This window comes from Myiozetetes cayanensis, unplaced genomic scaffold, assembly GCF_022539395.1.
Source record: "Myiozetetes cayanensis isolate MyiCay16 unplaced genomic scaffold, myiCay2020 scf47, whole genome shotgun sequence".
Classification (NCBI taxonomy): Eukaryota; Metazoa; Chordata; class Aves; order Passeriformes; family Tyrannidae; genus Myiozetetes; species Myiozetetes cayanensis.
In genome coordinates, this window is record NW_026087709.1 from 271,056 (window position 1) to 286,240 (window position 15,185).

The 15,185-nt window shown below is 57.6% G+C and overlaps 3 protein-coding genes across 4 annotated transcripts in view; 1 reads left to right on the forward strand and 2 right to left on the reverse strand.

Annotated features, from left to right (window-relative positions):
• Positions 1-246: 246 nt before the first annotated feature.
• TMPRSS12 (transmembrane serine protease 12) lies at positions 247-5,989 on the reverse strand. The gene is made up of 5 exons (XM_050330976.1): positions 5,875-5,989; positions 4,251-4,449; positions 2,662-2,933; positions 1,684-1,826; positions 247-670 (listed from the first exon to the last, which is right to left on the reverse strand). The coding sequence occupies exons 1-5, from the start codon at positions 5,987-5,989 to the stop codon at positions 431-433; spliced, it is 969 nt and encodes a 322-aa protein (XP_050186933.1). The 3' UTR covers positions 247-430.
• Positions 5,990-6,195: 206 nt separating this feature from the next.
• TMT1A (thiol methyltransferase 1A) lies at positions 6,196-8,563 on the reverse strand. The gene is made up of 2 exons (XM_050331043.1): positions 7,751-8,563; positions 6,196-6,945 (listed from the first exon to the last, which is right to left on the reverse strand). The coding sequence occupies exons 1-2, from the start codon at positions 8,258-8,260 to the stop codon at positions 6,709-6,711; spliced, it is 747 nt and encodes a 248-aa protein (XP_050187000.1). The 5' UTR covers positions 8,261-8,563; the 3' UTR covers positions 6,196-6,708.
• Positions 8,564-10,523: 1,960 nt separating this feature from the next.
• SCN8A (sodium voltage-gated channel alpha subunit 8) overlaps positions 10,524-15,185 on the forward strand; it is a 46,661-nt gene continuing 41,999 nt past the window's right edge. For both annotated transcript variants that reach the window (XM_050331031.1, XM_050331032.1), the window contains exon 1: positions 10,524-10,650. The gene's annotated coding sequence lies outside the window, so the exon portion shown is untranslated. The remainder of the gene's footprint in view (positions 10,651-15,185) is intronic.

Sequence of the window (15,185 nt, forward strand, 5' to 3'; positions counted from 1 at the left end):
ACCTCAGATTTCGATAAGCTGAGCCACAGCTAAGGTTTGGTTGATTAGGTGGTTAATTAAAACCTTTGTGTGTTCTGCTGTGCTTACCCAGCAGAGGGAGCATCTGCCCTCCACAAGCCCTGGTGGCATCACCGAGTGTGTTTAACCTGCTGGTGGCTGGAAAGGCGCCGAAATAGGGCGGGAGGAAAGTGTTGCCAGCTGATAACACCCCTATATTCGATTTTCATCAGCAGGGCCGAGGCTCTTACCATTTCCTGTGCCGTCAGTGTGGATCTCAGAGGCAGGAAACAAAAAAAAAACCACAATTGCAAACACAACTCCTAAAAAGTAAGTGCACGTCCTTTGGCTCTTGGATTTATTGGGAGTCAGGAGGGAGCTGGTTCTTCCAAGCTTGCCCGGGCAGGGCTGAGCTCCACGATGGTTTGCCCCTCTAGAGGGTCTGTGTGAGCACCGTGTGTGCCACAGTCAGGAGGAGGGTGAGCGTGGTGCTCGTGGGTTTTGGAGTCCTGCTGGTCAGCTTAAGCTTTGATTTGATCCATGCCCTGTACTGGGACAGCCGGACGTAGATCCCGGGGTATTTGGGGCGGCCGCAGCCGACGCCGAAGCTGGCGATGCCGATCAGGTAATACTTGTCGGGGTGGTAACACACCAAGGGGCCCCCGCTGTCGCCCTGCAGGTGAGCACAAAACCCTGGTAACGGGGGAGTGCAGAATTCAGGCAGTAATAAATGCATTTTTTTAACTTCAGGCAGCTCAGTTAACTGACAGAGCAGTGATGGTAACGTGGGCAGTAACGTGGACAAGTCAAGGTAAATGTGGTGAATCAGAATCCTTGAGGTGGGAAAAGCTCTCCAGGGTCACCGAGTCCTCCCTGTGCCCGATCCCCACCTTGTCCCCCAGCCCAGAGCACTGAGGGCCACATCCAGTCCTTCCTTGGACACGTCCAGGGATGGGGACTCCAAACCTCCCTGGGCAGCCCCTGCCAAGGCCTGACCACCCTTTCCAGGCAGAAATTCCTCCTGATTCTGCCCAGACCAGAACCCCAGGCCTGCACTGCTTCAGTGCCTTTAAAGTTCTGTTGTTTTCTCTCTGCACCTTTTCATGCCAAGCCTTGTCTCCCTGAACTTCCTCGCTCCTCAGGTAATTGGGGAATGTGCTGTCCACACAGTGTGGAAGCACCAAGACACAGGGTAAGGAACACACATCCTGATTCTTGGCCATGTCACCTGCTCAGGGAAAACTGCTGAGGGAAGCAGGAAGTGTATCAGACAAAGCACTCAGGAATACATTATGGGGTTTAATTATAAATGTCTCCATGTCCCAGCTGGTGCTGCAGCTTCTGCCAGTTCTCCAGACCCGAGAATGGGCTTTTCTGAGGAAGAGGTGGTGATTGCTCAGCACTGGAATGAAAGCCCTGCCACATCCCTGAGCCATGTCCAACGTCATATCTAATTTATTGTCACCTGTGTGGCACAAACTCGTTGCGTTCTTTAACCTTTCCCTTTGTGCAGCATTCACAGACTCCTGCCACGTTTCTGATGTCACCAAATACGTCCCCGAGATACTTTTGCTTCGTGACCACCGCCCCGCCCCTCTTTTCTGACGCTTCCCTTGCCTTTGGCCTGTTCTCCAGTGGGTATTTCTGCCCCTTGGATTGCACACTGGAAGCCCCCACCCCTCTCACCTGGCAGGTGTCGGTGCCCCCGGCCCAGGCGCCGGCGCAGAGCACCCTGTCGTCCATGAGCCCCGCGTAGCCCTCGGAGCTGTTGCACAGGCTGGGAGGGAGGATTTCCACCCGGGCTTCCTTCAGCACAGGGGAGATTTTACCTGGAATGGAGGCAGAGTTCAGCAAGGTAAGGTATGCTGGGGTGTGTGGGGAGCAGTTCCTGCTGGGCTTCTTTCCCCTGTCTCGCCAGCCGGGGTGTGTTCCTGGACGTGTCCAGACATGAATGTGACCTGGATCCTGCCTGCCCCTGCTGGGTTGGGACTGGAGTGGGTTTAAGGGTTTGCACACTTGGGTTTGATGGACATTTTGCAATTTTTCCTCAGAAGAGGCATCAGTGGTAACACACCTGCCCCGCTCCAAGTGTCAGGGGTGACTTATCCCAAAGTTCCCACACACCAACTGGCGTCGAGTTTGTGCCCAGTGGGATTAAAGAGAGAACTGGAAGGAGCGTGTGTAGTCATTCATAAATCCCTGAGGACCCCTCAGTTCACAACATGCAGCATCAGAATTGTTGCTTTTTGATAAAAAAGCTGTTTCCAGCAGACCACCTTTGAGCCGCACCACAAATCCGAAAGTCAGGTGAGTTTATTTTCCTTTTCCTCACGTTATACTTGGAAGAAAGGCTGGGAAATGTACTCCTGGTGGTTGCAGCTGTGTGGATCTAACCTGGCTGGGGTGGGAAACGCCCCCCTGGAAGCAGATTCTCACTGCAGGGAGTTTAATGAAGTTGTGTGAGGGGACCATAACCGTACTCTATGTTGGAATGACGGATGGTTTGGGGTGGGAAGGGGCAGAGGGGAGCTGTGCTGGGGGCTGTGGGGCTGGGCAGGGGCAGAGGGGGGCTGTGGGGCTGGGCAGGGGCAGAGGGGGCTGTGGGGCTGGGCAGGGGCAGAGGGGAGCTGTGCTGGGGGCTGTGGGGCTGGGCAGGCCCGTTACCCTTCTCAGCAGTGCGGCCCCAGCCGCTGATGTAGCAGTCGGTGCTGTTCTCCAGCTGGGGCTGCAGCGGCACGGGGGGCAGGCAGATGGGCTGGATGTGCAGGCTGGACTGCACGGCCGAGCTCAGCTCGAACAGCGCCACGTCGTTCTCAAAGGTCTCGCTCTTGAACTCCGAGTGCACCAGGATCCTCCTGATCCTCCTCTTGGCCGTGTGGGGGCCGTGCCGGTGCAGGTTGTGCAGGCCCAGGACAGCTCTCCAGAAGCAAGGGTTCCTGAGGGACAGCTCATATTTTAACAGGGTTTTTTTTTTAGGGAATGGGAGAATGGGTTGGGTTGGGAAGGACCTTAAAGACCATCCCATCCTCCCCCCTCCTTGACAGGGACACCTTCCACCAGACCAGGTTGCTCCAACCTGGCCTGGGACACTCCCAGGGATGGGGCATCCTCTGGGAAATGCATTTAAGGGCCTCCCCACCCTCACAGGGTATTCCCAGTATCCCCATCCAAGCCTGCCCTCTTTGGCTCAGGCACCTTTAGGAATATATATTGAAAATTCCCTAGTCAATATTTTCTGGAACAAATCTGCCTCGTTCCCACTGCGTCCCTGGGAACACTTGCTTTGCCTAATGCTGGTTATGGCTGTTAAGGAAAATTCAGGTTAATGATTTACACTAAAACTTGGATTTTCCCTCCCACCCCATCTCAGCAGAGGCCAGCAGGAGATATTCTTCTGAAAAGGCTAAAAACATGGATTTATTTTGCAGAAAGGAAGGAGGCTCACCCCCACAATGCTTATAAAGACTCTGCTTGTACCTAGATTAGGGAAATCCATTAACTAGAAGTAACAATAATGAATATAAAATTTAGAAAGAGGGTTGGAGTCATTCAGACCTAATTTCTAGTCAACTGTGTTGAAAAAAAATCTTTACTGGTGTTAAGTGGGATTTGAATTTGGCCTGGGATGAGCTATATAATTAAGATTAACCTCCAAAGTTAAGGTAAAAATTAAATTGGTAATTTAAAGAGGCATTGTCTTGCAAATAAATGATTGTTAAATTCATTTAAAGAAGCAGAAAGCTGATGTAACAAAGTCCCAATGAAGGATGAAATTCCGAAGTTCAGGGATTTTACAGTTCACTTTCCCTCAGCGTCATGGTTGTGTCAACACAGTCGATGGCAGCTGGTGCAGATTGTGCAAGTTTGGCAAGGGCCACAGTTAAAAGTCTGTTCTGAGCAGTTGTTACCACATTGGGAAAAAAACAACAAAAAACAAACAACCAAAAGAACAAAAGCCAAGGCTCATGTCCAGCTGCTGTCACCAGCACCCCCAGGGCCTTTCCTGATGGGCCACTTCCATCTTTGGAGACAAGCAGGACGCTGGCAAGTTGACTTTCCTGATTGTGCTGCACCAAGTGACTGGAACTGGGGGGGATTGTGGCCCAAAGATGGGAGATGGTGGCCTGAACGTGGGAGATGGTGGCCCAAACACGGGAGATGGTGGCCTGAACGTGGGAGATGGTGGCCCAAACATGGGAGATGGTGACCCCAGTTGCCCCCAGCCCAGCTGGGCCCCCTTGCCCACCCCGTACCTCCTGCCCTCGACGCAGTGCCCGGCGGTCAGCACGGCCCTGCGGCTCAGCAGGACCCCCCCGCAGAGGTGGATGAAGCGGACGCCCCCTCGCAGGACCTGCAGGCTCACGACCCACGGCCACGCGCCCTCCGGGGCCTCGTGGCCCCCCACGATCCAGGACGTGGCTCTCCGGGCCTGGGGCGGCTGCTGCTGACACTCTGCAAAACACAACATGGGACAGGGGGGGTTTTAGGGGGAAAAACAGAGGGTTTTTTTTTTTGGGGGGGGGTCTGGGTGTGATTGGTTGGGTTTTTTTGTTGCTTTGGGGTTTTTGGGTGGTTGGGGTTTTGGGGGAGATTTTTTAAGGTGTTTTGTTGTTGTTCTGTTGGATGTTTGGCTTGGTTTGGTTTTGGTTGGTTTGTTTGTTTGTTTTTAATCTCCAGCGTTTCCACAGCACAGGAAGGAAGTGGAGCTGTGCGAGCGAGTCCAGAGATGCTCCAGGGTGATCAAAAGGAAGGAGCAGCTCTGCCATGAGGAAAGGCTGGAGAATTGGGATTGCTCAGCCTGGAGAAGGGAAGGCTTTGGGGTCACCTCATTGTGGCCTTCCAGGACCTGAAGGGAACCTGCAGGAAAGGTGGGGAGAGACCATTTCCAAGGGCCTGGAGTGCCAGGACAAGGGGGAATGGCTTCAAACTGCCAGCAGATTTTAGATGGGATTTGGGGAAGAAATTCTTCCCTGTGAGGGTGGGAAGGGCCCTCAGAGGATGCCCCATCCCTGGAAGTGTCCAAGGCTAGGTTGGAGCAGCCTGGGCTAGTGGAAGGTGTCCCTGCCCATGGCAGGGGGTGGAACTGGGTGGTCTTTAAGGTCCCTTCCAATGCAAACCATCCTGGGATTCCGGGCCTCGCTGCCTCGGGGGATCCCAGGACTTCTTAGCTGGTATAAAATACGCGTCTCTATCTTACTGAGGTGTGTCCCTTGCACGTGAAATTGACATAACTCGTCTCGAGGTGCTGCTGCTGCTGCTTCGCGAACCTCTCAAATTCAGGCGCAGCCGAAGTCTCTCTCTCTGTGTCTGTGGGGACCCAACCCAACCTCCTCCCCTCAGCCCCCGGCCCCCCTCACGCCCTTCCCCGGCCCCGGTGGGTCCCGGTACCCTCGTCGGGGTCCTTGGGGGCCGCCCCCGGGCCGGGGCCGCTCGAGCAGCAGCAGCAGGAGGAGCAGCAGCAGCACCGCGGGCCGGCCCCGCCGCATCTCCGTCCAGGGGCGAAGATGGCGGCGGCGCCTCAGGGAACCCCCCCCCCCTGCCCGGGGGGAACGGCCGGTGCCGCTGCCCGAACGGGGCCGTTGGGGCGCCGGGGACGGCGCGGGGAGAGCGGCCGGAGGGCGGCTCTGCCCTCAGGGACCGGCCCTGCCCGTCCTCCCTCAGGCACCGACCGGCCCTGCCCGCCCTCCCTCAGGCACCGACCGGCCCTGCCCGTCCTCCCTCAGGCACCGACCGGCCCTGCCCGTCCTCCCTCAGGGACCGACCGGCCCTGCCCGTCCTCCCTCAGGGACCGACCGGCCCTGCCCGCCCGCCCTCAGGCACCGACCGGCCCTGCCCGCCCTCCGGGACCGGCCCTGGCCTCCTCCCTCAGGGACCGACCGGCCCTGCCCGCCCTCCGGGGCCGGCCCTGCCCGTCCTCCCTCAGGCAGCCCCTCCCAGGAGGTGCCGTTCGGGGGCTCACCCTCACCTGGGCAAAGTTTTTAGGGGGTCTCATTCTCACCAGGGCAAAGAGCTAGGGGGGGGGGTCTCGCCCTCCCCTGGGTGAAGGGTCAGGGTTTGGGGTTTACAGGGGTTCCATCGGGAGGAACAGAAACAGCTGTGAGGAGGGGGACAGTGGGGTCCGATGGAGCCCCGGCCACATCCCAGGTGGGGAACACCCGAAGGAATCCCACCCCACAGTTAACCAGGCACGGACAGCAGTTGCCTTCCATTAATACGTTTATTTTCCTGTCTGCTGGGCTGGTTCTCCTGGGATCTTCCGTGGCAGGGTCAGCAGTGCCAGGGCTTCAGAGGGAAACGGCCTCAAGTTCCACCAGGGGAGGTTTGATTAGAGATTAGGAAATATTTCTCCATGGAAAAGGCTGTCAGGCACTGGAACAGGCTGCCCAGGGCAGTGGTGGAGCCACCATCCCTGGAAACGTTCAAAAAACGTGTGGCACTTGGGGGCACAGGTTAGTGGTGACCACGGTGCTGGTGCTGGGTTAACTGTTGGACTCTGATCCAAAGGGGCTTTTCAACCTGACCAGTTCTGTGATTCAGAGACGTTCAGAAAACAGACCCTCTCTTCTCACTTCACGCTTAATTCAGTTCCTGATTTAAGTCCTTCACTGTGTCACCGAGACGGGGACGTGCTGAGGAGCCTGTGCCGTGCTGGGTGTGCTGGTCACGACGAGGAATTTCGGGGGGACAGGGAGCAGCCGGGCAGGACAGGGGTTACTTCACCCCGTACCCCACGATGTGCGGCTGGATGGGCGTCCAGGGCAGCGCAAGACTTATGTGTTGTACCTTCAGCTCCGAGAACTTGGCCTCTTCCAGATTCTTCCAGAGCTCTCTCGTGAGGCAGCATCCAGCAAAGACGAGTTTCCAAGTCGGGAAGCAGACCTGCTGCCAAAAATACTTCCAGCTGGAATGCTCGGCGGCCACGTGCTCCAAGAAATAGAAAGCTCCTCCCTGGGAACACAGAGTCTCTTACAGTGAGTGTGGGGGTCATGCTAAGCAGCTCCCACTGTCCTGTCCCTTCCCTTTTCCCTTTTCCATTTCCCTCTTCTCCTCCCTGTATCACTTGGAATTATTAAAAGGAGGAAATGTGCAGAGATTCAAAAAGCACAAAGAATTGACTTATTTGATCCCTCTTTTATTCCAGCAATAGCTTGTTAACGGCTTTGTTTCAGTTAGTTGCTAACATGACTTTTCTTCCAAAGGAAACCAAGAGAAATGTGTAAATGCTGCTCTAACCCATCGGTTTTTGACAACCCACAGGGTTGTCTTTCAAACTGACAAAGAACAGATTTTTAGATGGGATATTGGGAAGAAATTCCTCCCTGTGAGGGTGGGTTTAGTCTGCAGCCCATTAGCATCTCCAGGGGAGAAGGTGGTTAATTAGACTGGCCTGGTCATACAGGTGAAGCAGCCCCACTTCAGAGAGGCCGAAGCAGTTCATTTGAAGTCCAGACTTTCAGCCTCGATCAGAACTTCCCACCCAGGGAAAGTCAGGTGAGTGGGAAGGGACAGCACCACATTCTGCTTTAAAGATGGACTGCGAAGTCATTTTAGTTAGCAGTGTTGCTTTTAGGATTTTACTTCTAAGACTAAACCAGTCTGACCAGTCCCATGTGCAGAATGGTTGCAGGAACCAACCCGGGTCTGGTTTTCAAGCTCAAAACCAATTTTTTATACTTTTTGCCCCCTTTCCTCCTGGCAAGGTGCCTCTGGAGCAGATGATAAAGGTACTGAGAGGCTCAGTGCAGGTACTCACCGGCCGGAGCACCCGCAGCACTTCCCTCAGGGTGCTGCTCACGCTCTGGACCGAGCACAGCACCAGGGTGCAGACCACGACGTCCACGGAGCCGCTGGGCACCTGGTGCAGGTCTTCTCCTGCGGCCACCAGGAACCGCTCGTAGTGGAGGTGCTGGTTCTTCTTCATGTTCTTGGTGAGGCTCTCCTGGAAGTTGGGGTTGATGTCGGTGCAGGTGACTTTGCAGCCCGGTGGGTAGAACTGGAAGTTGCCGCCGGCGCCGGTGCCGATCTCCAGCAGCCTCAGCTCCCCCGAGGGGCTCCGGAAGTCGGCGAGGTTACGGAACAGCTCCAGCTTGTGCTTCTTTGATTTCTTGTCGTGAATGGTGCTGATCTTTTCCAAGATGAAAGGGAAAAACACCTTCCTGCAGAAGGGCTCCCACAGGCCCAGGAAGGACAGCAGGTAGACGGGGAAGGCGAGCAGCGCCAGGCAGGTGCGGAGGAGGAGGACGCTGGCACCGGCCTCTGCCATCCCCAGCGTGGGCAGAGGATCTGCACGGGGCAGAACAACTCCTCCTGTGTGGTAGAGCCCTGGGAGCTCAGGCAGAGCTGCCTTTGGGCACTCCTATGCTCTCCAAGCGCGTTCAGCTCCTCGCACGGTCCTGCTGGACTCTTTTCTCCAGCTGATTTCCAAGTCTGGTCACAGGCGAGGACGGAGCAGCGGCCGAGCGGTGACCACAGTGTCCCAACTGGCAGGGGAGGAGCTGCCAGTTTGTTCCCAAACCGGGGCGAACTGGGCAGCACAACTGTGCGTGTAACCCCTGGCCAAGCGTCTCCGAGTGCCCTCTCTTGGCGCTCGGCAGTTCCAGCACGGTCACATCTCTTAAAGCCGCCTGTGCTGCCCTGGGGGAGCTGAAGGGAGCTCAGCCCGGCTCTGGAGCTCTCTAGGAGTCTCATTAGGGTTTGGTTAAAGTCTCAGTTCAAGCACACTTGTCTGGGAGTTGATTTTCCGCCCGATGTGAGCAGCTGGGTGAGCTCAGCAGCTCCATCCTCTCTCTGAACTGAACTGAATCTCTGCTGAAAAGAGTTTTCAGTTCGAGGACACCTTAAATCCTCTGGTATGTTGGAGCTGGCTCCGGGAGCTGCTGCTGTGGGTGATCTCAAACCTTCGATGGGAGTGGTAGGCAGAGATAACACAGTGTACTAATTCAGTGGTTGCTTTGTGCAGCATGTGGAGTTTGGGGTTTATTGACTTAAAGTCGGGTCGACACCGGCCACTCCAGAAAACTTGATCAATTTTGGGGTTGCCAGAGCTTTTCAAAGGATTTGTGGCAGTGTGGATGAGCCATTAACAGGGGACTGCTCTTTCTCCAGGTGACAGGAGGACTCAAGACCCCTAAAACCCTCGGCATGAGCACTCCCTAAGAACCTTGGGGCAGTTCTGCTGGGAATTGCGTTGGAGTTCTGTTTTCCTGGGAGTGCCTCCGGTGCGTCCCCTCCTCCCTCTGGTGGCAGTGAAGCAAATTAAACCCAGGAGTAATTAGGTGCTTCATTAACGAGCTCTGTTGTGTCTTCATGCCTCCACCTCGTGGCAACTACAAACGGATTGAACAACGGGAATCACAGAATCATTTAGGTGGGAAAAGACCTCCAGGGTCATCGAGTTAATTACTCTGGGTTGTGCATGTGAAGCACAAAATAGAGGCAGTAATGGATTATTTTATTATAATCTGGGTTTATATCAGGTTGTAATTCCTTGCTGCTGTGCTGCAGGGAATCATGGAAAAAGGTTGAAGTGGCCAAGGAAGCAGCACCTGCTCTTGGTGTCCTGAGGGAGTTTCCCTGGAAATTATTCCTAATGAAACTCCTGTGTTTAACAGGAGTGAGTGAGGTTGGAGGACCAGGCCCGGTGATGATGCTGATGAAGATGATGATGATGGACAGCCCAGGCCCAGTGATGCTGATGATGAAGATGGTGCTGCTGATAGAAGACCAGGCCCTGTGACAATGCTGCTGCTGCTGCTGAAGATGATGATGACGCTGCTGATGAAGGACCAGGCCTATTGATTATGATGGTGATGAAGGTGATGATGATGGTGATGCTGATGGAAGGACCAGGCCCAGTGACAGTGCCAATGAAGATGAAGATGCTGAAGATGCTGATGAGGGACCAGGCCCAGTGTTGATGCTGATGAAGATGAAGACGCTGAAGATGCTGATGAAGGCCCAGGCCCATTGATGCTGATGATGAAGACACTGATGAGGGACCAGGCCCAGTGATGATGCTGATGAAGACGAAGATGATGAAGATGCTGATGCTGCTGAAGGACCAGGCCTGGTGCCAGTGAAGATGAAGATGATGAAGATGATGAAGGTGCTGCTGAAGGACCAGGCCCATTGATGCCAATGATGAAGATGCTGATGCTGCTGAAGGACCAGGCCTGGTGCCGGTGCTGATGAAGATGATGAAGATGATGAAGGTGCTGCTGAAGGACCAGGCCCATTGATGCTGATGATGAAGAAGCTGCTGAAGGACCAGGCCCAGTGATGATGCCAATGAAGACGAAGGTGATGAAGATGCTGCTGAAGGACCAGGCCCACTGATGCTGCTGCTGAAGATGCTGATGATGAAGATGCTGCTGAAGATGCTGCTGCTGCTGCAGGCCCCGGTTCCGCCGTTCCGTTCCCGGTGCCCGCCCCGGGTCGGGGTTTCCCCCCCCGCCCCCGCGTTGCCGGTGGCTCCGCAGCGCCCCTGGCGGCGCGCGCGGGGCGGGCAGGAGCCGCGCGGCGCGGGGGGCCGGGCCGGGCGGGGGAGCGCCGGGAGCGCACCAAGATGGCGACACCCGCAGTCCCTCCCGCAGCTCCCCCCGCGCCGCAGTCCGGACCCGCCGCGCCGGGGCCGCGCTGAGCCCGCCCGACACGGTGAGTCGCAGCCCCCGGGACCCCCGCGGGCCCCACCCGCGGCTCCCCGCGCTTACCGTCCCGTTCGGATCGCCGCCTCCCCCGGGGGCTCTGCCGCAGAGCGCGGCCCGGGCGGCGCCGGGGACACCCGGCCGGGCACCGGGGGCGGGTTGCGGGGGGGAGCTCGGGGAGCCCCCAGCCCCAAACCCGCCGCGGGGACGGGGGGGAGTCCCGTCCTGGGGCTTTTCCCCCCTCCACACCCGCCCCCTCGGGGGATACTCGGTCACCCCGCGCCCGGGGAGAGGGTCGGGGGGAGCCGGTTCTCTGCCCGCCCGGAGCCCCAGCCGGGGCCGGGGGGCTCCGGCAGCCCCTGCCCGGGCCGGGGGGCTCCGGCAGCCCCTGCCCGGGCCGGGGAAGGTCCGTCCGCTGCAGCCCGAGGGCCCCGGCCCCGCGGAGGGGCGAGACGGTGCCAGGCCCGGGGTGAGCGTCCCCCGGCCGGGGGGCTGGGGCTGGGAGGGGGCAGGAGCCCCTGCACCCACCCTCGGCCTGCAGCCCCGTTTGGGCCCCCTCCACCCATCCCTCTGTCGCTCTCCGCATCCCTCCCTCCACCCATCCCTGCATCCCCCCTCCACCCCGCTGCCCGGGCACCCTCCTCCCTGGTCCCCAAATTGGGGGCCGTGCTCTTTGTCTGCATGGTGGGGTGGGAGAGCCCGAGTTCTCGCCGCTGCCCCTTCCCCCCGGCCCTCACTGCAGCGCTGCTCGGTCCCCCCACCGCCTCCCGCTCCCACCACCCCCATCTCCCGCTGCCCGGGCATGGGGGGAAAACTTGGAGGACAAGGTTTTTTTGGGGTGGGGGGCGATGCTCAGGGCGGCCGTGATGTTCCAGCTGACCCAGATGTTGGGTCAGCATCGTGGTTGTGCTCTTCCCTCCTCCCTCCCTCCTTCCTTCCACCGCACAGATTTTGGTGGTGGTGGGGAGAGGATGTTGGCTAGAGCAGGTTTGGTTTATATTATTTTTTTTTTTTCCTTTCCTGCCGGGAAGGAATTGCACCTTCACAGGTTTTTTTTGTTGGTTTCTTTTTTTTTTCTGTTAAAAAATCTGGGTGTCTTCCTCCCCTTCCCCTCCCCCTGCGTTCTGGTGCAAACGATGCCCAGCTGATGTGGGGGTGGGGACGCCGGGAGATGCTCCACGGCAGCGGCTGCGGATGAGCCGGGGTGAAGTCGGAAACTCCGGCAAGGGGAGTGTGTGCGAGGGCCAGCAGCTGCATTCCGCCCCTCGGGCCCTGCGCTCAATTTTTGGAGGGTGATCCCAGGCGTGGGAGGCTCATCCCTGTGTGTGCGCCCCCCACCCCGGGGGTCTGCGGGAGCCCCCCCCGGGAGGGTCCGCGCGGGTGGGGCGGGTTTTGGGGCGCCGGTTGTGGTTGTGCTCCGGTGTATCCGCGTCCAGCCTTCCCGGGAACACTGCAGCAATTCCAGCCGCACCGGGAGCCGTGACCGGGACGCCCTCGGTTCACACCGGGCGGGCGGGCGGGGGGTCCCCGTCTCGTCCTGCCGCTGTCTCTGGGGGTGAAAACGGGGGGAAAGCGTGGCAGTGGTGGTTTTCCCTGGCAGCCCTGGAGGGATGCGGCCCGGGAATGGTCCTGTTTCCCTGTGCGGGTGATGGAAGCGCTGGGGGCCGGGTCCTCCGGCGGGGCCCAGGCGGGACGGAAGGGCTGAGGCGAGGGCTGGGAGGGACCAGGGGACCTTGCGCGGCTCCGGCGGGGCCGGTGCTGAAACGGACAGCTCCTCCTGGCCCTTCCCGGCTTTTCCTGGCTCCTCCCGGCGCTCTCCCAGCCCTTCCCGGTTCCTCCCGGGGCCGCTCCCCGCCTGCAGCCGGGACCCATCAGCGTCCCCTGGGGCCATCGCCGCCCCCCCCGATGTCGCCGTTCCTGGGGGGCAGGTGCTGTTATGTAAAGTTGGTGAAGCTGTTGGGCATCTCTGGTTATCCCCGGCGAGGGGAGCCGGTGCCTTTCGCAGTAACGAGCCCCCGGCCGCGCTCTGTCCGGATGCTTTCCGGACGGGTCCATCCTAAGGCCTCCCGGAGCTCAGCTGCTCGAGTTTTCCATCCTCTGCGTGTCTACAAAGTCCCTGTTCTTCACCTCGGTGGGTTTTTGTGTAAAATTAACAGCTTGACTGAAGGGCCACTGGATCATTTTTACGCATTTTGGCGCTTCCACAGCGTCGTTCACCCCGGAGGGGAAGGACCTGGGCCCATCACAGGCAATTTAACCAGTTATATAAGCTGGTACATGTGGCTTGGATGTGGATGGTGGTATAGATCCTGGAGTGCTCAGGGGAACAAGCGTGATCCCGTGGATGCTGGGGGGAAGGAGGTTTCTGACGGGCAGGAGGGCGAGCGCTCGTGTGCCTCAGGAAATGGAGCAGGGCCGGGCCTTCCCCCTGTTCAATAAAGCAGGAACAAAGTGGAAACGAAGCAGCTTCGAAACCCAAATCACGGCGTCGCCTCCCCCCGTTTGCTGCTGTGTCTGCGCTCGGTGCTGGCTCTGCCTCAGCGTGGTTTTCACTAAAACTGAGCCGGGTTTCCACCTGGGCTGAGAGGTGCTGGTTTGCAAAGCCTGGGGGCCCTGAGGCCGTGGGGTCCGTGAGGCTCCGTGTGGGTCCCTTGGGCTCCTGCCCTGATTTGGTTCCCATTCCCCATCGATCGCCTTCCCCCGAAGCGGCTGCGACTCCACTGACAGGGGCAAATACACCGGGATCAATAATTTATTGTTGATAAAGAGCAGTGGGCTGGGGGAGGGAGAGGCAGTGAAACAGAGAACGAGGGAGTTGGGAGCGAGCACGGGGCAGGAATCGTTTGGGGAACCACATGGGAAGCGCGTGGGAAGGCTGGCGTTGGTGGCCACGGGCTGGGCAGGTGGTCATCGCTGGCCACTGGAATCTGGTGGGGTTCAGGAATAGCTGAACTCTCAGACTGTGTCCCTGTTATCCCACCTGTGTGCAGGGGAACACCAGCAGGGAAGAAGTGGCTGCCTGCTGCAGGAGTGTGCTACAAACCCTCCCTGGTGTGAGCTCGGGTTCCAGGCTGGCTTTTAACGCTTCACGTGCTCTTCTGGCTTAGGCAGAACTGTCTTCTTTCCAGGAGGAATTTCCTCATGGAAAGGGTGATCAGGCACTGGAAGGGGCTGCCCAGGGAGGTGGTGGAGTCCCCACCCCTGGAGGTGACACTCAGTGCTCTGGGATGGGGGACGAGGTGGGGATTGGGCACAGGCTGGACTCGATGGTCTTGGAGGGCTTTTCCATCCTCAGTGATCCTGGGATTCTGTCTTTAAATGCTCTTCCAAAGTTAGAGGAACTTCCACCTTCGCTCCCCTCGGCCTTGTCCTGTAGCTGTTATTCCTGCCTGGGGGAGCATTCCAGCAGACAGGATATTTTAAGGAGAAGGGGCAGCCAGCAGGGCCTGGGCTGTAGCAAAGCTGTGCCATTGCCTCTTTCTGAACAGAAACGTTTCAAAAGGTAAACATTTTGGTACCTGACCCCTGAAAGTGCCATTCCACGTTTCTCATAGTGCTCCTGCCCCAGCAGGAAGGTGTGAGCAGTTCAGAGGGAAATCTGCTGAGAGCTGATTTGGGGAGGAGTGGTTTTTTGTTGCTGAATAAACGTTACAACACCCAGTGAACTGTCCAGGGGGTGGCTTCAAAGTTCCAGAAATAAACCCTTCCTTGCTGGAGGAGGGAGCAGGGAGCTGGAGAGAGTGAGAAGGTCCCCCTGAGCCTCCTTTTCTCCGGGCTGAGCCCCCCCAGCTCCCTCAGTGTGAGATCTGTGGCACCCAGGTGGAAAAGCGCTCTGGAAACGTGAGGTTGAACGAGAAACTTGGCCGTTCCAGCGGTGATTCCAGTGGGAGGTGAACTTTTCCTTGGCTGTCGAGATCAGCTGCAGGGTGGTGATGTCAAGACAACCAGGAAAACTGACGTCAGGGCAAGGAGCTGTTTGTGTGCCCAGCTGAGATTTGCAGGGGTGATAAGGAAGGGACAGGACACCCTCTCTCCATGGGGAAGGCTGGGTTGTGTTCCAGCACGTGGTGTGAGAGCAGAGCACTTAGAAGAGGGTTATTTGTCCTCCCCCCTTTCATGTTTGCCTGGTTTGTACTCGAACCATCCGAGTGCTGCACCAGAGGAAATTCATTCCCCCAAAGTGCTGGTGTGAAATGACCATTCCCTGTTTTATGGGTCACGGGTGGGGCTGAATGAAACCTGGGTTAGTGGCTGAACTCTTACACAGGAGCTGCTTTAATCAGTTCTTTGATCAGAACTTGGGCTTTAAAAGGGGGAAGCTGGAGCAGTTGGGGTTGTTTAGTCTGTGAATCTCCAAGTTCCCTGTGAGGTTGGTGGTGGTAACCACGAGTGGGTGACAGCAGCACAGGGAGCTGGGGATTAATGGGCAAACTGGGCTTGACTGGTTTTAGTTCTGGGGTGGATTGAGGGCCCAGCAGTCTGAGGTCTTTCATTTCTCAAGTTTTTATGAAAGCCTCATTAAATATTAGTGTGTTTTCTGTGTGC

Bases quoted from the DNA above. Each gene is read 5' to 3' on its own strand.
- TMPRSS12 (XM_050330976.1), bottom strand. From the start codon at position 5,989: ATGAGACCCCCTAAAAACTTTGCCCAGGTGAGGGTGAGCCCCCGAACG. The intron at 1,827-2,661 runs GTAACGGGCCTG...CCTCCATTCCAG, and splicing joins GGGCCGCACTGCTGAGAAGG to GTAAAATCTCCCCTGTGCTG. The intron at 671-1,683 runs GTGAGAGGGGTG...GCTCACCTGCAG, and splicing joins GGGGCACCGACACCTGCCAG to GGCGACAGCGGGGGCCCCTT.
- TMT1A (XM_050331043.1), bottom strand. From the start codon at position 8,260: ATGGCAGAGGCCGGTGCCAGCGTCCTCCTCCTCCGCACCTGCCTGGCG. The intron at 6,946-7,750 runs GTGAGTACCTGC...CTGTGTTCCCAG, and splicing joins TGCTGCGGGTGCTCCGGCCG to GGAGGAGCTTTCTATTTCTT.